General features: G+C 43.8%; 1 protein-coding gene across 1 annotated transcript; it reads right to left on the bottom strand.

The window, feature by feature from the left end:
* Positions 1 to 7,603: 7,603 nt before the first annotated feature.
* LOC129822429 (extracellular calcium-sensing receptor-like) lies at positions 7,604 to 11,369 on the bottom strand. Its single transcript, XM_055880711.1, has 6 exons — positions 11,152 to 11,369; positions 10,514 to 10,814; positions 9,628 to 10,416; positions 9,126 to 9,353; positions 8,770 to 8,893; positions 7,604 to 8,638 (listed from the first exon to the last, which is right to left on the bottom strand). The coding sequence occupies exons 1-6, from the start codon at positions 11,367 to 11,369 to the stop codon at positions 7,722 to 7,724; spliced, it is 2,577 nt and encodes an 858-aa protein (XP_055736686.1). The 3' UTR covers positions 7,604 to 7,721.
* Between the last annotated feature and the right edge of the window lie 12,869 nt (positions 11,370 to 24,238).

The following is a 24,238-nucleotide window of genomic DNA, read 5'->3' as shown; positions in this document are numbered from 1 at the left end:
ATCTGTGAGTCTCCAGAGCCCTGTACGCAATGTTCCTTCTCCCCGCACTCGCCCTGAGGTGCGTGCCCTCAGCCCGGTACCTCTAGTTCCGGTACCACGCACCAGGCCTATAGTGCGCTTTGAGAGGTCAGTGTGCCCTGTCCCTGCTCCCCGCACTAGCCTTGAAGTGCGTGCCGTCATCCCGGTAACCCCAGTTCCGGCACCACGCACCAGGCCTACTGTGCGCCTCAGCAGGGCAGAGTCGGCCGTCTGCCCAACGCCTTCTGCACTGCCTGTCTGCCCAGCTCCGTCTGAGCCATCTGTCTGCCCAACGCATTTCTGCACTGCCTGTCTGCCCAGCTCCGTCTGAGTCATCTGTCTGCCCAGCGCCGTCTGAGCCATCTGTCTGTCCAGCGCCGTCTGAGCCATCTGTCTTTCCAGCGTCGTCTGAGCCATCTGTCTGCCCAGCGCCGTCTGAGCCATCTGTCTGCCCAGCGCCGTCTGAGCCATCTGTCTGCCCAGCGCCGTCTGAGCCATCTGTCTGCCCAGCGCCGTCTGAGCCATCTGTCTGCCCAGCGCCGTCTGAGCCATCTGTCTGCCCAGCGCCTTCTGAGCCATCTGTCTGCCCAGTGCCGTCTGAGCCATCCGTCTACCAAGCGCCGTCTGAGCCATCCGTCTGCCCAGCGCCTTCTGAGCCGCCCGTCTGTCCCGAGCCATTAGAGCCGTCCGTCAGTCAGGAGCCGCTAGAGCCGTCCGTCAGTCAGGAGCTGCCAGAGCCGCCAGCCAGTCAGGAGCTGCCAGAGCCGCCAGCCAGTCAGGAGCTGCCAGAGCCGCCAGCCAGTCAGGAGCTGCCAGAGCCGCCAGCCAGTCAGGAGCTGCCAGAGCCGCCAGCCAGTCAGGAGCTGCCAGAGCCGCCAGCCAGTCAGGAGCTGCCCTACAGTCAGGAGCTGCCCTACAGTCATGAGCTGCCCTACAGTCATGAGCTGCCTTACAGTCATGAGCTGCCCTACAGTCATGAGCTGCCCTACAGTCATGAGCTGCCCTACAGTCATGAGCTGCCCTACAGTCATGAGCTGCCCTACAGTCATGAGCTGCCTTACAGTCATGAGCTGCCTTACAGTCATGAGCTGCCCTACAGTCATGAGCTGCCCTACAGTCATGAGCTGCCCTACAATCATGAGCTGCCCCACAGTCATGAGCTGCCCCACAGTCAGGAGCTGCCCCTCAGTCAGGAGCTGCCCCTCAGTCAGGAGCTGCCACTCAGTCCGGACCTGCCAGAGTCCCTCAGCCCGGACCTGCCAGAGTCCCTCAGCCCGGACCTGCCAGAGTCCCTCAGCCCGGACCTGCCAGAGTCCCTCAGCCAGGACCTGCCAGAGTCCCTCAGCCAGGACCTGCCAGAGTCCCTCAGCCAGGACCTGCCAGAGTCCCTCAGCCAGGACCTGCCAGAGTCCCTCAGCCAGGACCTGCCAGAGTCCCTCAGCCAGGACCTGCCAGAGTCCCTCAGCCAGGACCTGCCGCCCCTTATCCCGGTGCTGCCCCTTATCCCGGTGCTGCCCCTTATCCCGGTGCTGCCCCTTCATTTAGGTGGTTTTAGTTGGAGGGTGGTCATTGGGAGGGGGATACAGAAGCGGGGAGTGACTATGGTGGTGTGGGGACAGCGTCCGGAGCCTGAGCCACCACCGTGGTCAGATGCCCACCCAGACCCTCCCCTGGACTTTGTGCTGGTGCGCCCGGCGTTCGCACCTTGAGGGGGGGGTTCTGTCACGTTCCTGACCTGTTTTCTGTTGTTTTGTATGTGTGTGATGGTCAGGGCGTGAGTTTTGGGTGGGCAGTCTATGTTTTCTGTTTCTATGTTGGTTTTGGGTTGCCTGGTACGGCTCTTAATTAGAGGCAGGTGTTTTGCGTTTTCCTCTAATTGAGAGTCATATTAAGGTAGGTTGTTCTCACTGTTTGTTTGTGGGTGATTGTCGCTGTGTCTGTGTTTATTGCACCACACGGTACTGTCTCGTCTCGTTCATTCGGTCGTTCCTGTTCATGTGTTCTTCGTTTCATGTAAGTTCGTAGTTTAGGTCTGTCTAGTTCGTTTTGTTATTTTGTATATTTAGTCAAGTGTATTTCGTGTCTGTCTTCGTCTTGCAATAAAGTATTATGTATTCATCACCCGCTGCGCCTTGGTCAACTCACTCACCGAAAGAGAGCCGTTACAGAATCACCCACCAAACCCAGATCAAGCAGCGGGTTAACGGACAGCAACGACAGCAGCAGCGGGAAAAGGAGGATTGGACATGGGAAGAGATCCTGCGCCTTGGTCAACTCACTCACCGAAAGAGAGCCGTTACACTAGCTCAGAAGGGAAAATGCACTGCCAACCCTATAGTCCAAAGGGCACCATTCTAATGACAAGTATCTCACAAGCATATGATGAAAATAACATCTTATCTATCTATGTTACCTAGCTAAATCTGATTCTGCCACGACAGTATTTAAATGCACAGAACACTAAAAACACACAAAAGACTTATATTCTTTATTAAGGTGGAAACATGTAGCAGATGTTGTCCTCACAGTTCTTTACAGAACATTTGAGATATACAATCTCAGTTAGTAGGCACATATGTTAATAACGTTATAATGTTATATGATATAATGTCATAATGTTATGTTATAACGTACATCATTGGATGTCTTCCCCTTTATATGTTTCTTGTTGTTTTGCTCTGGCCTCAGCAATATAATGAAACATTTAGGAGAAAATATGCAGAACAGTAAACCAAAACTGGAAGCCAGAATAGCAAAGATCTCCACAGCTACAGTGAACTTCCCAGGAGAGCTGACATAAGCTGGGATAAAGGTGATCCAGACTGCACAGAATATGAGCCTGCTGAAGGTGATGAATTTGGCCTCATTGAAGTTATCAGGCAGCTTTCGAGCCAGAAAAGCCAGCATAAAGCAAACGAGAGGCAGAAGTCCTATATCCACAGGCACCTGCAATGAAGCGTGGGTAGTTTCCACTAGGGACCAATGTGACACAATCAACTACTCTGTGTACTGTTACAAATGACAGCCTACAACACCTAGCATGCATTTACAAAATGCTGTGTCCATACCAAGGAGCTGTTGTTGATAGTATGTTGCCTGTCTGCAGGTAGCGATGCATCATAGAGACCCACAGTAACTCACTCCACACTGCCATCCTCCTTCGGCTGCCAGTTGACAATGTCATACTTGGCAGTCACGTCCCCGTTCTCAGTGAAATACACTTCTTCGCCATCCTTTGTCTTGAAACACTTTTTTCATATAATTGAGAATACCACCACCACTACTTACCACTACCACTACCAATAGGCCTAATACCACTACTACCACTAGTACTACAACTACTACCACTAGTACTACTACCACTAATACCACTAGTACTACCACCACTACTACAACTTGGCCTACTACCACTAATAGAACTACTACTACTACTACTACTACTACTACTACTACCACTAGTACTACTACCCCTACTAACACTAGTACTACTACCACTACTACCACTAGAACTACAACCAATACTACCACTAGGCCTACTACCACTACTACTACTACCAATTGGCCTACTACCACTACTACCACTAGGCCTACTACCACAATCACTACCACTAATACTACTTCTAGGCCTACAACCACTACTACTACTACTAATACCACTAGGCATACTACCACTACTACCACTATTACCACTAGGCCTACTACCACAACTACTATTACCACTACTACTACTACCACTACTACTACCACTACTACTACTACTACTACTACTAACATTAGACCTACTACTACTAATACTACTACTCCTACCACTACTACCACTAGGCCAACTACCACCACAACTACTACTACTACTACAACTACTACCACCACAACTACTACCATGGGGCTTACTACCACTAATACCACTACTAACCTTTGGCCTACTACTACTAATACTACTACTACTACCACTAACGCTAGACCTAATACTACTACTACTATTACTCCTACTTCTACTACTGCTAAAACTAGGCCTACTACCACTACTACCACTAGTACTACTAACAAAACAACTATAGCTAATATTACTTCTAGACCTACCACTACCACACATACTACTACTACCACTCTAAATCCTACCACTACCACTACCTCTAGGCCTAGTATTACTACTACTACCACTAGGCTTACTACGACTACTACTACTACTACTACTTCTAATACTACTACTACCACTTGGCCTACTACTACTACTACTACTACCACTACTACTACCACTTCTACAACTAGGTCTACTACTACTACTACCACTTCTACTACTACTACTACTACTACCGCCAATACCACTATTGGTACTACCACTACTACTACTTCTACTACTACTACAGCTAGGCCTACTACTACTACTACTACTACTACTACTACTACTACCAATAGGCCTACTACTACTACTACTACTACTACTACCACTACTACCACTAGGCCTCCTACTACTACAACTATTACCACTACTACTACTACTACTACCACTAATAACACTACTACTACTACTACTACTACCGCTACTACCAATATCACTACTACTACCAATACCACTACTACCACTACTACTACCACTAATACTACTACCACTAGTACTACTGCCACTACTACTACTATTACTACTGCCACTACTACTACTACTACTACTACTACTACTACTACTACTACTACTTCTACCACTAGGCTGACTACTACTACTAATACTACCACTTGGCCTACTACTCGAACTACTACTACTACAACTTGGCCAATTACTACTACTACTACTACTACTACTACTACTACTACTACTACTACGACCACTAGGCCTACTACTACTACTACTACTGCTATACCTACTACTACCACTAGGCCTACTCCCAAAACTACCACTACTACCACTATGCCTACTACCACTACTACTACTACTACTACTACCACTACTACTTCTACCACTACTACTACTACTACCAATAGGTCTATTATCACTACTACCATTTCCACTACTCCTAACACCGCTAGGCCTACTACTATTACTACTACTACTACCACTAGGCCTACTACTACTACTACTACTACTACTACCACCACTTGGCCTACTACTACTACTACTATACCTACTACTACCACTAGGCCTACTACCAAAATTACCACTACTACCACTAGGCCTACAACCACTACTACCACTCCAACTAGACCTACTTTCACTACTACCAATACTAGTACTACTTCTAGGCCTACTACCACTACTACTACTACTACTGCTACTACTTCTACTACTACTACTACTGCTACTACTATCACTAGTACTACTTCCATTACTACCACTGCTACTACTACCACTACTACCACTACTACCACTACTACTACTACCACTACTACTACCACTAGTACTACTACCACTACTACAACTAGTACTACTACCACTAGTACTACAACCAACTCTACCACTAGGCCTACTACCATTTCTACCAAACCAAAAAAACGATTTATACTTCTAGGCTGCTGCTACGAATACTACACTGCTGCTACTGTCTGTTGTCATCATCTATGCATAGTCACTTTAATAACTCTACCTGCATGTACATATTAGCTCAACTAACTGGTGCCCCCGCACATTCATTCTGTACCGGTACCCCTTGTATATAGTCTCACTATTGTTATTTTACAGCTGATCTTTAATTACTTGTTACTGTTATTTCTTATTCTTATCTGTATTTCTTTAAACTGCATTGTTGGTTATTGGCTCGTAAGTAAGCATTTGACTGTAAGGTCCAGACCAGTTGTATTCAGTGCATGTGACTAATGAAATTTAATTTGATTTGATTTACTATTACTTTTGTTTCTACTACTACATACAAATATATTTGGCCAGCTGAAGCAAGTCACACAATTCATAGAAAATGACCATTCTAGTTTTTTAATTTATTTGTGTCTGTCTCTAGCATTGTGATAATTAAGTGTCTGTCTCTAGCATTGTGATAATGAAGTGTCTGTCTCTAGCATTGTGATAATTAAGTGTCTGTCTCTAGCATTTTGATAATTAAGTGTCTGTCTCTAGCATTGTGATAATTAAGTGTCTGTCTCTAGCATTGTGATAATTAAGTGTCTGTCTCTAGCATTGTGATAATTAAGTGTCTGTCTCTAGCATTGTGATAATTAAGACTGGAGATCCAGATATATTAGACAGCTGAATTGCTTATGACAACTGTAACGTCAGGGGTGTAGTGGAGGAAGAAGTCAGGCGCATTAAGCAGCGAGTTCAGGGTAGCTTTATTTACAACACACCGGTGAAAATGACACCAACTCAAACAAATGCCCCAAACAGGGGGAACTAAACAGTTCAGCAAAAAACACCAATACACAAACAACCGTGACTTACAGTCGAGTACTAACGTATACTGAAAATAATCCCGCACCACCAGCAGGCGGGCCGGCTGGTAAATAAAGCCCAACCAATTAACCTAACTAAACACAGGTGCAACTAATAAACAGACAAGGGGGCGGTGGGGAAAGGATCAGTGGCAGCTTATAGGCCGGTGACGACGACCGCCGAGCGCTACCAGAACAGGAAGGGAAGCCACCTTCGGTGGGAGTCGTGACAACAACCAATGTAATATTACATGAAGGGAAGCCAATACATTTACGATACATGCAGTACAGACATATATTCATTACAACACATTTCACTGAGACCTTGTTTTGTATTGATGGTGGAATGAATGCCACATGCCCATTGGTGTATTGACACACATTGGGTTGTGGCCCACAGGCCTATGAGGAGAGGTTTAAGAAGTCAATGTTGTTTTTGATGAGATAGTAGACCATGCTTGTCCAGAACAGGCCTGTGAGACAGAGGCTCAGTAAGGGGCTTGTGTGTGGGCTCCTGATCTGGACCTGGACTGGACAGCAGCAGTCACTGAGGGGGTCACTGAGGGGGCCTGTGGAAGCACACCAGGCTGTCAGTGGCCGCTGGGGTAGAGCAATGAGAAACATCGGCTATGTCAAAAAATGAGAGTTTCTTTCTGCTTCATTATTGTCATGACTCTCATAATGTGCGACCACACCCATATAGATATGGCTGCTTGGCATAATGTGCTCTTGGATGTTTGTTCAGGACTTATTGGACTTATTGAACATCGATGTACCCATGACAAATCTTTTCCACCAGCCGGCTCTTTCTCTTTCGAACCGTCTCTCACAATGTCTCATGAAGAGACAGGAATGGAGTCCATGGCAGGAGCGGATTTACATTGGTTGATATCTCAGTCCATCACCAACCAACATAACCCTTAGAACCTGCCCTCTACAAACGAATTAGGCTTAACAAGGAAGTGAGTTCGGGAAATCAGAAAGTTTGCACCTAGTTCTCACATGTAAACGTTATATGCCAAAACTCAAAATCAATTACTTCCTAAAAGTAATATGATCATTGTGAGATTTTCTGCAGTTTTCAAAGTCAAACTGTAGCAGGATCTCTCTCTCCTGTCTTGATTTGAACCCTTCCCCTTTCAAGTCCCACTTCATTGCACAGAGTTTCCAGGCTCTATTTATTGGTAACAATTGAGCCTGGGGATGAGGTTAACCCATGACTGACTTTGAAATGATGTGTCTGTGTTTATTATAGAAAGACTTTGAATAGGTCAATGGTCAGTAATCATCCTGAAGGGCTTTGGTTGACTCCTTTCCCAAAATATGTTTCTTTAATATCGTTTGTCATTGGATGTCTTCCCCATCATATGTTTCTTGGTGTTTTGCTCTGGCCTCAGCAATATAATGAAACATTTAGGAGCAAATATGCAGACAAGTAAACCAAAACTGGAGGCCAGAATAGCAAAGATCTCCACAGCTACAGTGAACTTCCCAGGAGAGCTGACATAAGCTGGGATAAAGGTGATCCAGACTGCACAGAATATGAGCATGCTGAAGGTGATGAATTTGGCCTCATTGAAGTTATCAGGCAGCTTTCGAGCCAGAAAAGCCAGCACAAAGCACAAGAGAGCCAGGAGTCCTATGTACCCCAACACAGCCCAGAAACCAATAGCTGAACCCACATCACACTCTAGAATGACCTTTTCCTTATAGGTCTTCATGTTCTTGTAGGGGAAAGGAGGGGAGACTGTTAACCAAAGAACACAGATCAGAACCTGTATGAGAGTGAAAGCCAGAACACTGAGTCTCTGCTGTGGAGGACCAAACCATTTCATGATATTACTGGCTGGAAGTGTAGCCCTGAAGGCCATCAACACCACTATTGTTTTCCCCAGAATACAAGAGATGCAGAGGACGAAGGTGATGCCAAACGCTGTGTGACGCAGCATACAGGACCACTCAGAGGGCCGGCCAATGAAAGTAAGAGAACACAGAAAGCACAGAGTCAAGGAGAAGAGCAGCAGGAAGCTCAGCTCAGAGTTGTTGGCCCTGACGATGGGGGTGTCCTTATGAATTGAAAACACAACAGCTACCAGAGTAGTAACACCGGACCCCAGTAAGGAGAAAAACACCAGAACTATGCCCATCATTTCTTCATAGGAGAGGAATTCAACTGGTTTCAACACACAGTGGTCTCTTTTTTCATTTGACCAATACTCCAAGTCACATCGATAGCAGCCGTTAGAATCTGTAAGGAGATTAGAACGTCATTCATTCCATGAATCACTGTGTCATGTGTTTTTCCACATCTATTAGTCTTGTTGGGCAGTGACAGAGCTTGAAAGTATTGCAGGTAGCCCTAAATGCATTATATATTACCTGTGATGTTACTGATCTCTCCCTCCGCACATGGTACACAGTCATAACAGCATACAGGCTTTCCTTTCTGTACAGCCTTACGAGTGCCTGTGGGACAGCTCTCACTGCACACTGCTGCAGGTGCCTGTAGAGAAATACAACACGTCTGAATATTGGTGCATTTTATATAAATTAACGTGCAGAAATGATTTAATGTCACTACTTCTGAAAGTTATATTACCAATACAAAAAAAGACAATTGAGATAGACTATGTGGATTACGTAAACATTATAGAATGCATGTTTTACATTTGTAGTGGTTTGAGGTTTGCATGTGTTATGCTTTTGCAACGTAGTCAACAGGTATTTAGTCCTACCTCTGCCTGGCCCCCTGCCCAGACCAGTTTTCCCTTGTTGAAGGTAATGCGCTGTTCAGGGGGCATCGAGGAATCATACAGCCCCACAGCATGGAACTGCAGGGTCCCATTCTCCTCCTGCTGCCAGTTCACTAGGTCGTAGCACGCCACCACATCTCCGTTAGCATCGAACCAGATCTCCTCTCCTGTCTTTACTCTAAACCTCACCTCCTTCAGGTACTGTAGCACCTGCTCAACAACATGGAGAGAGACAGAGAGAGAGAGAGAGAGAGAATGAGAGAGATTGAGAGAGAGAGACAGTGAGGGAGAGACACAGAGACACACAGAGGCATAGACAGATAGAGACAGAGAGACAGAGAGACAGAGAGACACCAAGAGAGACAGAGAGACACAGAGAGACACAGAGAGACACAGAGAGACACAGAGAGACACAGAGAGACACAGAGAGAGACACAGAGAAACAGACAGAGTGGGATGATTCATATAATATGTCCTTGCTCACCTGCTGTGGTGTGTAGACTGGTCTGTTGCCGCTGTCTGTGTCATTCTTTAAGTCTGTCAGTAGGTTGTGTAGAGCGTGTGCAATGGCATATACAGCTGTGTACACTTTATTGGATATTCTCAGCTCTGACACGTCCGTGTATTGGTTCTTCAGCTTTGCTAAGCTCTCTGTTCCTGTGCACAGCGTGCTGCTGCCCCTCTTGAAGGAGCACTGGAACACAGACTCCCAGAACTCCCTGAGAAGGGTGTTATCTGGCGCCTGAGAGGGGTGCACCTTCTCTAGGAACACCTCCAGACCATCCAGCCTGGCATTCCTGATTGCAAAGCCCACCGCCCCACTCAGGAAGCCGTAGGCCTTGTTCTCCGTCAGCACTCTGGCTGTGATCCAGGCCTCGCTGCCCACCCACTGCAGCCCTGGGTCTCCCTCCAGAGCCAACTCATTCAGCAGGGGGAGGAGGTCCCCCAAGCCCAGGAACAGCACCACCACCCTGGCTGTGGCCTTCCTGATCACCCTGACGGTTTCCAGGAGCTTCTCTCGGGGGTCTGTGCGGTGGATGGCCTCTTGGTACTCTACACAGACCCCTTCATGCCACGCTGCCTCCATGAATGTGGCCATGCCGTTGTTTCCATAGTCATTGTTGCTGTTCACCACTCCCACCCAGTTCCATCCAAAGTGTTTGACCAGCTTTGCCAGGGCTCTGCTCTGGTAGAAGTCACTGGGGATGGTTCTGAAGAAGGAGGGGAACTTTTTTCTGTTACTCAGACACGCACAGGTGGCAAAGTGGCTGATCTGTGTGGAAGAAACGGGAAGATTTGAATTGATCTTTCACACATAGCTGACATTGATTATACTACCTCTAAAGAGCCCAAACCAGAAGGTGTCTCACCACAGGGATGCTGAATGGACCGACCAGGGATGATATTCCGATGGTGGATGTGGAGCTTGACTCCGCTACAATGCCCAACACGGCGGGAGATCTGGAGCAGGAGGAGGGGTCTCCCAGGCTGTCCTCAGGCCCAGGGCTGTTCATCAGGGCCAGGGCTGAGTGGATGGCAAGGGGGGCAGAGCTGCAGGAGTCATAGACCTGGTAACCCAGAGACAGTCCTGGGAGCAGATCACTGCTGTTGTTGATCTCCTCCAGGGCAAAGATCAGGGTCTGTGCAAACTGGAACTCACGTGGGTTGAAACTGGACAGCGGTAACAAACGCAAAAAAATAATTTGGTTGAAGCCAGGAATCACATATGCCACAATCACATATGCCAGCAAAACTGATATACTCATTTACATTTAAGTCATTTAGCAGACGCTCTTATCCAGAGCGACTTACTCGGTCGAGATGAGTTGAGTAGTGTTTAGTATAACAGAAACAATTTCTATACTTGTTTTGTCCAAAGATAAATGCACAGATCATCTACAATAGTGCTATTAAGCATTGTGCCTAATTTCAGTGAAAGACTCTATCTTGATGAGAAATATTCCCAAACTGCTAAAAGTTCCCAAAGACAATTTTTTTCAACACATACCTGATACAGGGTGTTTTCTCTGGTCTGGAGGTGAACGAATGGACCTTGAAGAGGGCATTCCTATGTAGAGCAAACACTGCCCCAATGTTGATGTCCCCCTCGGCAGACAGGAGAGGCAGAGCGGGTTGGCCCAGCAGAGAGCAGATTGGGGCTGGAGCAGCCATACCCCTCATCACCACCACCAGCAGCTGGAGAACCACGTCTGTTCTCAGTGCCATGCCAGCCTTCAGCAGGGCAGCTGTGTCTGTGAGGGCAGACAGAAGGGTTCCTCTTTTATAGAGGTGAAAGTTCCCCCTAAGACGCTGGAACTGCCCATACACTCCCTCTCAACGAGTGGGATGTGGTTCTAGTGTTTATTGTTTCCCCGGGGTACAGGATGAGAGAGGGAGGTGGGATAGTGACAGAGGCTGGGCTACGTTGCTAATATGAGCAAGCAGTGGATAGATAAGTGCAGGTTTCTGACATTGTGTATATAAAACATCATTTCCATCATGCTTTTTCTAAAGTTTTTTTTGTAAGACAATTTAAAAACGAACATAAAACAAAAGAACAATTACATTTTATTTCAATCCAAAAATAATAACAAATGATATCTGTCATGACAATTTAAACACATACATAAAACAATAGAACAAGTACAGGATTAAAATAAATAATAATTGTTCTATTATTTTACGTGTGTGTTGAAATTGTTACACAAAATAAATAACATCTGGAAAAGCATGAAGCATATACATTTATATTTCCACAATGTCAGACGTCTGCATTTATTTATCTACTGTTTGCTCATATTAGCAACGTAGCCCAGCCTCTGTCAGTATCCCAACTCCTTATCTCATCATAGACAAGGTTTTTGTCCAGCTCACGGTTTGTCCCGGGGACGTAACCTGATGGTCACAAAGAAGGCCCTGATTGGTGACCCACTGATTCACATCACCGCTTGTTACTGTTGCAAGGGCCTGATTGGTGAACCACTGATCCAGCTCTTTGTCTTTGGTAATCCTAGGGACAAGCCCACACAGTGCTTTTAACATAGTGTTTTCAAACATATTTGACACACGTCAACAGACAGTAGCAGTCAAAAGTTTGGACACAACTACATATTCAAGGCTTTTTCTTCCTACATTTAGAATAATATAGAAGACATCAAAACTATGAAATAACACATATGGAATCATGTAGTAACTACAAAAGTGTTAAACAATATACACTGCTCAAAAAAATAAAGGGAACACTTAAACAACACAATGTAACTCCAAGTCAATCACACTTCTATGAAATCAAACTGTCCACTGAGGAAGCAACACTGATTGACAATACATTTCACATGCTGTTGTGCAAATGGAATAGAAAATAGGTGGAAATTATAGGCAATTAGCAAGACACCCCCAATAAAGGACTGGTTCTGCAGGTGGTGACCACAGACCACTTCTCAGTTCCTATGCTTCCTGGCTGATGTTTTGGTCACTTTTGAATGCTGGCGGTGCTATCACTCTAGTGGTAGCATGTGACGGAGTCTACAACCCACACAAGTGGCTCAGATAGTGCAGCTCATCCAGGATGGCACATCAATGCGAGCTGTGGCAAGAAGGTTTGCTGTGTCTGTCAGCGTAGTGTCCAGAGCATGGAGGCGCTACCAGGAGACAGGCCAGTACATCAGGAGACGTGGAGGAGGCCGTAGGAGGGCAACAACCCAGCAGCAGGACCGCTACCTCCGCCTTTGTGCAAGGAGGAGCAGGAGGAGCACTGCCAGAGCCCTGCAAAATGACCTCCATTAGGCCACAAATGTGCATGTGTCTGCTCAAACAGTCAGAAACAGACTCCATGAGGGTGGTATGAGGGCCCGACGTCCACAGGTGGGGGTTGTGCTTACAGCCCAACACCGTGCAGGACGTTTGGCATTTGCCAGAGAACACCAAGATTGGCAAATTCGCCACTGGCGCCCTGTGCTCTTCACAGATGAAAGCAGGTTCACACTGAGCACATGAGCACATGTGACAGACGTGACAGAGTCTGAAGATGCCGTGGAGAACGTTCTGCTGCCTGCAACATCCTCCAGCATGACCGGTTTGGCGGTGGGTCAGTCATGGTGTGGGATGGCATTTCTTTGGGGGGCCGCACAGCCGTCCATGTGCTCGCCAGAGGTAGCCTGACTGCCATTAGGTACCGAGATGAGATCCTCAGACCCCTTGTGAGACCATATGCTGGTGCGGTTGGCCCTGGGTTCCTCCTAATGCAAGACAATGCTAGACCTCATGTGGCTGGAGTGTGTCAGCAGTTCCTGCAAGAGGAAGGCATTGATGCTATGGACTGGCCCGCCCGTTCCCCAGACCTGAATCCAATTTAGCACATCTGGGACATCATGTCTCGCTCCATCCACCAACGCCACGTTGCACCACAGACTGTCCAGGAGTTGGCGGATGCTTTAGTCCAGGTCTGGGAGGAGATCCCTCAGGAGACCATCCGCCACCTCACCTCACCTCATCAGGCGTTGTAGGGAGGTCATACAGGCACGTGGAGGCCACACACACTACTGAGCCTCATTTTGATTTGTAAGGACATTACATCAAAGTTGGATCAGCCTATAGTGTGGTTTTCCACTTTAATTTTGAGTGTGACTCCAAATCCAGACCTCCATGGGTTGATAAATTTGATTTCCATTGATCATTTTTGTGTGATTTTGTTGTCAGCACATTCAACTATGTATAGAAAAAGTATTTAATAAGAATATTTCATTCATTCAGATCTAGGATGTGTTATTTTAGTGTTCCCTTTATTTTTTTGAGCAGTGTATTTTATATTTGAGGTTCTTCAAAATAGCAAAGTAGCAATCCCAAGGGTCCCAGCTACAACATGTATGGTCGTATTGTTCAATTAAAATGCTTCTTTATATCCCAAAGTCAGTTTAGTTGGCACCGTTGATTTCAGTAATCCACACGTTCAACATGCAGACAAAGAAGTCCAAAAAGCTACCGCTAAACTTCGTCCAAAAAAGTAAAACAACGTTTCTATGCAATCCTCCGGTACTTAAAATGTAAATAAAGTATAATATTTCATATGGAAAGTAATATGTTCAATAGGAAAGAAAGATTTGTAAGCGCTCTCCCTATCCCTCGTTAGCCGAAAGACAATCTATCTTCATCTCCTAACAAAAAGTCCAAATGCTTTTTTTTTTTTTTTTTAAGAAGCCTGAAACCTTGAATAAAGACTGTTAACATCTAGTGGAAGCCATAGGAATTGCAATCTGGGAGACGGATGTACATAGAAATAGGTTTCCATAATAAGAGCCTGGGGCTCAAAAAAGAAAATTCTGGGCAGATTTTCTTCAGATTTTTGCCTGCCATATCAATTCCCTTAGAGTCTCAGACATGATTTTAATGGTTGTAGAAACTGCAACGTGTTTTCTATCCAATGCTACCAATTATATGCATATCCTGGCTTCTGGGCCTGGTACCAGGCAGTTTACTTTGGGCACGTCAGTAAGGAGGAAATTCAGGAAACTAGACCCTATCCCATAGAGGTTTTAAATGTGGTTTTAAATTGCCGTAATGACAGCTTTGCCCACTCTTGGCATTCTCTCATCCATCTTAATGAGGGATGCTTTTCCAACCGTCTTGAAGGAGTTCCCACATACTTTGAGCACGTGTTGGCTGCTTTTCCTTCACTCTGCAGTCCAACTCATCCCAAACCATTTCAATTAGGTTGAGGTGGGGTGATTGTGGAGGTCAGGTCATCTAATGCAGCACTCCATTACTTTCCTTGGTCAAATAGCCCTTACACAGCCTGTTTTGGGACATTGTCCTGTTGAAAAACAAATGATAGACCAACTAAGTGCCAACCAGATGGGATGGCGTATCACTACAGAATGCTGTGGAAGCCATTCTGGTTAAGTGTGCCTTAAATTCTAAATAGATAACTGACTGTGTCACCAGCAAAGCACCATCACACCATCCCACTTCCTCCTCCATGCTTCACGGTGGGCACCACACATGCAGAGATCATTCATTCACCTACTTTACATCTCACAAAGACACAGCAGTTGGAAGCAAAAAATCTCAAATTTGGACTCATCAGACCAATTGACAGATGTCCACCAGTCTACTGTCCATTGCTCATGCTTCTTGGCCTAAGCAAGTCTCTTCTTCTTGTTGGTGTCCTTTAGTACTATCAGCAATTTGACCATGAAGGCCTGATTCACGCAGTCTACTCTGAACAGTTGATCTTGAGATGTGTCTGTTACTTTAACTCTGTGAAGCATTTATTTGGCTGCAATTTCTGGGGCTGGTAACTCTAATGAACTTATCCTCTGCAGCAGAGGTAACTCTGGGTCTTCCTTTCCTGTAACGGTGTCACGCCCTGACCATAGTAAGCTGTTTTTCTCTGTGTTGTTTGGGGCGTGATAGTGAATAGGGTGTGTCATCTAGGTTTTTGTATGTCTATGTTGGCCTGATATGGTTCCCAATCTGAGACAGCTGTTTATCGTTGTCTCTGATTGGGAATCATATTTAGGTAGCCATTTCCCCTATTGTTAGTTGTGGGATCTTGTCTACAGTAAGTTGCCTTTGTGAACTCCAGTAGCTTCACATTTCGTTTGATGTTTTGTTTAGTGAGTTTCTCTTTATTAAAATGATGTGGAACTCAATGCACGCTGCGCCTTGGCCTCATCATTACAGCGATCGTGACAGGCGGGCCTCATGAGAGCCAGTTTCATCATAGCGCTTGATGGTTTTTGCAAATGTTCCGTATTGACTGACCTTCATGTCTTAAAGTAATGATGGACTGTTGTTTCTCTTTCCTTATTTGAGCTGTTCTTGTCATAATATGGACTTGGTCTTTTACCAAATAGGGCTATCGTCTGTATTCCACCCCTACCTTGTCACAATATAACTGATTGTCTCAAATGCATAAAGAAGGAAATAAATTGCACAAATACATTTTAACAAGGCACACCTGTTAATTCAAATGCATTCCAGGTGACTACTTCATGAAGCTGGTTGAGAGAATACCAACAGTATGCAAAACTGTCATCAAGGCAAAGAGTGGCTATTTTGAAGAATCACAAATATCCAATATTGTTAAACACTTTTTTGGTTACTACATGATTCTAAGTGTGTTATTTCATAGTTTTGATGTCTTCACTATTATTCTACAATGTAGAAAATTGTAAAAATAAATTAAAACCTTAAATGAGTAGGTGTGTCCAAACTCTTGATTGGTAAGGTACAGGTGAAGTCAGAAGTGTACATACACCTAGCCAAATACATTTAAACTCAATTTTTCACAATTCATGACATTTAATACTAATAAAAAATCACTGTCTTAGGTCAGTTAGAATCACCACTTTTTTTCTGAATGAGAGAGAATGATTTATTCAGCTTTTATTTATTTCAATACATTCCCATTTGCGACCAAGCTTTAACTTCTTCTGGCTGCAGGGGCAGTATTGAGTAGCCAGATAAAATGTGTCCATTTCAAACGGCCTCGTACTCAATTCTTGCTCATACAATATGCATATTATTATTACTATTGGTTAGAAAACACTCTCTAGTTTCTACAACCGTTTGAATTATATCTGTGAGTCAACCAGAACTCATTTGGCACAAACTTCCTGACCAGGAAGTGGAAAGTCTGAAATCGAGGCTCTGTTCTACTTCCTGCCTATAAATGGGCATGATACGTATTAGTACACGTGCACTTCATAGACCTTCCCGTGGATGTCAAGAGGCGGTGAGAGAAGAAATTTAGTGTTTATCTTGGTCTGAAGTCGAATACAAGCTCTTTGTATGACGTGTCCCCCATTTCTTGTTTTCTGGAGAGCTCGAAGAGGGACTTGGATATGCCTTCTGTTTAGCTGCCGTTATAGGCGACTAATATCTCCGGTTTTGATTTTATTTGATACATGTGACCATATCATCGTAAAGTATGTTTTTTCAATATAGTTTCATCAGATTATTGAAATTTTTCAGGGAGTTTTACCGTGTTCCGTTCTCTTCCATTTGTTGACATGGAGAGCTTCGTGCCACTTGGCTAGTGTGCTTGCTAATTCAAGAGGGAAAATGGACGTTCTAAATCCAAACAACGATTGTTCTTGACAAAGGACACCTTGTCCAACATTCTGATGGAAGATCAGCAAAAGTAAGAAACAGTTTATGATGCTATTTCATATATCTGTCGTACATGTGAACTAGTCGCCGGCGCCCAACTTTGGGGTACTCTAGCTATACCGAAGCTGGGTGTCGTAATGAAGTTATTTTTTAGAATTCTAACACTGCGATTAACATAAATATACGTGCTGTTTTCGCTGTAAAACATTAAAAAAATCGGACATGTTGGCTGGATTCACAAGATGTGTACCTTTCATTTGCTGTATTGGACTTGTTAATGTGTGAAGTTTAAATATTAAAAAAAAATATCTTTTGAATTTCGCGCCCTGCACTTGAAGTGGCTGTTGTCATAAGTGTACCGACGCCGGGCTGCAGCCATAAGAAGTTAACAAGTCCAATACAGCAAATGAAAGGTACATATCTAGTAAATCCAGCCAACATGTCCGATTTTTTTAATGTTTTACAGCAAAAACAGCACGTATATTTATGTTAGCTCACCACCAAATACAAAAAAAAGACAGACATTTTTCACAGCACAGGTAGCATGCACAAAGCCAACCTAACTAACCAAGAACCAACCAAACTAACCAACAAACAACTTCATCAGATGACAGTCTTATAACATGTTATTCAATAAATCTATGTTTTGTTTGAAAAATGTGCATATTTCAGGTATAAATCATAGTTTACATTGCAGCTACAATCAGAAATTGCACCGAAAGCAGCCATAATAATTACAGACACCAACGTCAAATACCTAATTACTCATCATAAAACATTTCTGAAAAATACATAGTGTACAGCAAATGAAAGACAGGCGTCTTGTGATTCCAGCCAATATTTCCGATGTATTAACCTGTTTGGGCTGCAGGGGCAGTATTGAGTAGCCAGAAAAAAGGTGCCCATTTCAAACGGCCTCGTACTCAATTCTTGCTCGTACAATATGCATATTGTTATTACTATTGGATAGAAAACACTTTCTAGTTTCCAAAACCGTTTGAATTATATCTGTGAGTCAAACAGAACTCATTTGGCACAAACTTTTACTCGTTTTACTGTGAGTATAGATACTTTTGTACCTGTTTCCTCCAGCATCTTCACAAGGTCCTTTGCTGTTGTTCTGGGATTGAATTGCACTTCTCGCACCAAAGTACGTTCATCTCTAGGAGACAGAACGGATCTTCTTCCTCAGCGGAATTACGGCCGCAAGGCCCCATAGTGTTTATACTTGTGAACTATTGTTTGTACAGATGAACGTAGTACCTTCAGGCGTTTGGAAATTGCTCTCAAGGATGAACCAGACTTATGTAGGTCTTCCGACTTCAACTATACTTGGCATCCTTGCTCTATACAATGAAGTGCGATGGAGCAGAATGTTCTGTTTTTCTTTTCAAAACTTGTTGATGACTATTTTTTCCCTGTACGCACGTGCAACTAACCCCAGGTGAGTTAAATTACACAGTAAACGAGTATCATTACTTCCAACGAAATTAATTTGGACTTTTTCCTTTGTATTGGTCCTGTGCACTTTTAAATCAAATGTAAACACAAAATGTTTCTATTTCAACTTCAACTTAATTTGGAATAAATAGTGAATAATGCAAAGATGGCACAATATTTGACGGTATTTGTATATGATACTGTGTCCCTGGATTGGAAGCTGCTACTGTTATTGTTGTGTTAGAGGATGAGCTGGGGTCCTTGAGGTGTTTCCTCCCCTGGGGCTGAGCCCTGTGGCATTAGCAGCAGCTCCTCTGTATCTGTAGAGAGTCATCCTACTGTCTGTCTCTGTGTGTGTGTGTGTGTGTGTGTGTGTGTGTGTGTGTGTGTGTGTGTGTGTGTGTGTGTGTGTGTGTGTGTGTGTGTGTGTGTGTGTGTGTGTGTGTGTGTGTGTGTGTGTGTGTGTGTGTGTGTGTGTGTGTTTGTCAAAGGTCCTGCGTGTCTGCTGCAGGTAATCTGTCTGTCTGCATCTGTCTGTTTATCTGCCTGTCTGTCTATTTATCTAGCTGTCTGTCTGTTTGTCTTCCTGCCCTGTGATTTTGTTTACACATTAACATCTTGAGAAAGCCTGTTCATCTTCGACAATGTCCTCATGTTCATGTTTGAAAATCTTTTATTTGACAAAAGGTAATAATCAATACTCTTGTTGAATGTGATGTATTTAAATGCACACAACACTAAAAACACACAAATGATTTATATTCTTTATTAATGTGGAAACATGTTCTTTACGGAACATTTATCATATACTGTCTCAGATAGGAGGCATTTTCTAAAATATGTTAATAACGTTATAATGTTAAATGATATAATGTCATAATGTTATGTTATAACGTACATCATTGTATGTCTTCCCCATTATATGTTTCTTGGTGTTTTGCTCTGGCCTCAGCAATATAATGAAACATTTAGGAGAAAACATGCAGAAAAGTAAACCAAAACTGGAAGCCAGAATAGCAAAGATCTCCACAGCTACAGTGAACTTCCCAGGAGAGCTGACATAAGCTGGGATGAAGGTGATCCAGACTGCACAGAATATGAGCATGCTGAAGGTGATGAATTTGGCCTCATTGAAGTTATCAGGCAGCTTTCCAGCCAGAAAAGCCAGCATAAAGGACAAGAGAGGCAGGAGTCCTATATCCACAGGCCCCTGCAATGAAGTGTGGGTGCTTTCCATTAGTGACCAATGTGACACAATCAACTTACTCTGTGTACTGTTACAAATGACAGCCTACAACACCTAGCATGCATTTACAAAATGCTGTGTCCATACCAAGGAGCTGTTGTTGATAGTATGTTGCCTGTCTGCAGGTAGCGATGCATCATAGAGACCCACAGTAACTCACTCCACACTGCCATCCTCCTTCGGCTGCCAGTTGACAATGTCATACTTGGCAGTCACGTCCCGATTCTCAGTGAAATACACTTCCTCAACCCTCCTTTGTCTTGAAACACTAATTTCATGTAATTGAGAATACTACCACCACTAATACCACTACCACCAATAGGCCTACTACCACTAGGCCTACTACCACTAGGCCTACTAACACTTAGTCTACTACCACCACTACCATTTGGCATACTACCACCATTAGGCCTACTACCACTAGGCCTACAACCACTAGGCCTACAACCACTAGGCCTACAACCACTAGGCCTACTACCACCACTAATACCACTACCACCATTAGGCCTACTACCACTAGGCCTACAACCACTAGGCCGACTACCACTTGGTCTACTACCACTACTACCATTTGGACTACTACCACTAGATCTACTACCACTGCTACCATTAGTTGTATTACAACTAGGGCTACTACCACCACCACTACTACTACCACAAGGCCTACCACCACTACTACCACTACCACTAGGCCTACTACAACTACTGCTACTATCACTAGGCCTACTAACATTACTACTACTACAACTACTACTGCTAACACTAGGCCTACTACCACTACTACTACTAACACTAGGTCTACTACCACCACTAATACCATAAGGCCTACTACCACTAGGCCTTCTACCACTACTACCACTCCCACCAGGACTACTACCACAACTACTACTAATACCACTAGGCCTAATACCACTACTACCACTACTACTACTAATACCATTAGGCCTACTACAACAACCTATACTACTGCCACTAGGCTTACTACCACAACTACTACCACTAGGCCTACTACCACAACTACTACTAATACCACTATGCCTATTACCACAACTACTACTTGCACTACTACTACTACTACTACCACTAGGCCTACTACAACCACTACTACTACTAACACTACTACCACTATGCCTATTACCACTACAAATACTACCACTACCACTTATACTACTAATACCACTAGGCTTATTACCAATACTTCTACCACTACTACTAGGCCTACTACCACAACTACTACTTATTAAACCACTAGGCCTACTACCAGTACTACTACTACTACTACTACTACTACTACTACTACTACTACCACTAGGCCTAATACTACTAATACTACTACAACTAGCACTTGGCATACTATCACTACTTCCACTACTACTACTACTACTACTACCACTACTACTACCACTACTACTACTACTACTACCACTACTACTACTAACACTAGGCCTACTACCACTACTACGAATATGCCTACAACCACTACAACTACTACTACTACCACCACTAATACCACAACCACCGATAGGTCTACTACTTCTAGGACTACTACCACTAGGCCTACTTCCACTACTACCACTACCACTAGGCCTACTACCAAACTACAACCACTACCACTAGGCTACTACCACAACTACTACTAATACCACAAGTCCTACTACCACTACTATCACTACTACCACTGGGCCTACTACCACTAGTACTACTAGGCCTACTACCACTACTACTACTACCAGTAGGCCTACAACAACTAGGCGTACTGCCATTACCACTAATACTACCACAACTAGGCCTACTGCCACTACCACTACTACTGCCACCATCAGGAATACTACCACTACCAATACTACTGCTACTACTAGGCCTCCTACCACAAATACTAAATACTACTAACACTACCACTAGGCCTACAACCACTACTACCACTTCTACTACTACTACCATTAGGCCTGCTACCAATACTACCACTTCTACTACTAATACTACTACTACCACTACAAAACTTACCACTACCACTAATACTACTAGTACCACTAGGCCTACTACCACTACTACTACTACTACCACCAGGCCTACTACCACTACTATTACTACTACCACTAGGTCTACTACCACTATGCCTACTACCACAACGACTACTACCACTACTACTACTACTACTACCACTAGGCCTACTACCACAACAACTACTACCACTCCCACTACTACTACAACCAATACTACTACTACTAGTAATACTACTAGGCCTACTACCACTACTGCTACTACTACCACTAGGCCTCCTACTACAGCTACTACTACTACTACTACGACTAGGCCTACTACTACCACTACCACTACTACCACTACTACTACTACCACTAGGCCTACTACCACAGCTACTACTACTACTAGGCCTACTACCACTAGTTCTACTACTACCACTACAACTACTACCACTACCTCTACTATTACTACTACCACTACTACTACTAATACTACTAGGGCTACTACCACAACTTTTAAACTACCACTACCACTACTACTACTACTAGCACTACGCCTACAATCACAACTACTACTACTACTACTACTACTACTACTACTACTACTACTACTACTACTACAACTACTTCTACCACTACTACTACTACTACTACTACTACTACTACTACTACTACTAATACTACTACTACTACTACTACTACTACTACTACTGCTGCTACTACCACTACTACTACTACTACTACTACTACTACTACTACTACTACTACTACTACTACTACTACTACTACTACTACTACTACTACCACTACTACCACTACTACTACTACTACTACTACTACTACTACTACTACCACTACTACTACTACTACTACTACTACTACTACTACTACTACCACTACTAATACTACTACTACTACCACTACTACTACTACTACTACTACTACCACTACTACTACCACTACTACCACTACTACTACTACTACCACTACTACTACTACTACTACTACTTCTACTACTACTACTACTACCACCACTACTACTACCACGACTACTACAACTACTATTAATACTACTACTACTACTACTACTACTACTATTCCTACCACTACTACTACTACTACTACCACTACTACTACTACTACTACTACTACTACTACTACCACTACTACCACTACTACCACTACTACTACCACCACTACTACCTCTACTACTACTACTACTACTACTACTACTACTACTACTACTACTACTACCACTACTACTACTACTACCACTACTACTACTACTACTACTACTACTACTACTACTACTACTACTACTACTACTCCTACTACTACTACTACTACTACTACTACCACTACTACTACTACTACTACTACTACTACTACCACTACTCCTCCTACTACTACTACCACTACTACTACCACTACTACCACTACTACTACTGCTACTACTACTACTACTACTACTACTACCACTACTACCACTACTACTACTACTACCACTACCTCTAGGCCTACTACCACAACTGCTAACGCTAGGTCTACTACAACTAGGCCTACTTCCACAGCTACTACCGCTAAGCATACTACCACTAGACCTACTACCACTACTAATAATACTAGGCATACTACCACTAGTACTGCTACTACTACTACCACTACTACTTCTACCAATACTACTACTACTACTACTACCACTACTACTACTACTACAACTACTACTACTACTACTACTACTTCTAACACTACTACTACTACTACTACTACTACTACTACTACTACTACTACTACTACTACTACTACTAGTACTACTACTACTACTACTACTACTACTACTACTACTACTACTACTACTACTACTCCTACCCCTCCCAGGAAAAAATAGAGTTCCAAAGTGTTCTTTGACTGTCTCCATAAGAGAACCCTATTTTACACTGCTGCTACTGTCTGTTGTCATCATCTATCTATAGTCACTTTAATAACTCTACCTGCATGTACATATTAGCTCAACTAACCGGTGTCCCCGCACATTGACTCTGTACCTATACCCCCCTGTATATAGTCTCACTATTGTTATTTTACTGCTGCTCTTTAACTACTTGTTCATTTAATTTCTTATTCTTATCTGTATTTCTTTAAACTGCATTGTTGGTTAGGGGCTCGTAAGTAAACATTTCACTGTAAGGTCCAGACCAGTTGTATTCAGCTCATGTGACTAACAACATTTGATTTGATTTGATTAACTTTTACTTTTGTTTCTACTACTACATACAGATACATTTGGCCAGCTGAAGCAAGTCACACAATTCATA

This window comes from Salvelinus fontinalis, chromosome 24, assembly GCF_029448725.1.
Source record: "Salvelinus fontinalis isolate EN_2023a chromosome 24, ASM2944872v1, whole genome shotgun sequence".
Classification (NCBI taxonomy): domain Eukaryota; kingdom Metazoa; phylum Chordata; class Actinopteri; order Salmoniformes; family Salmonidae; genus Salvelinus; species Salvelinus fontinalis.
The sequence above is the reverse complement of the archived record's forward strand: the minus strand, read 5'-3'. Positions and strand labels throughout refer to the sequence as shown.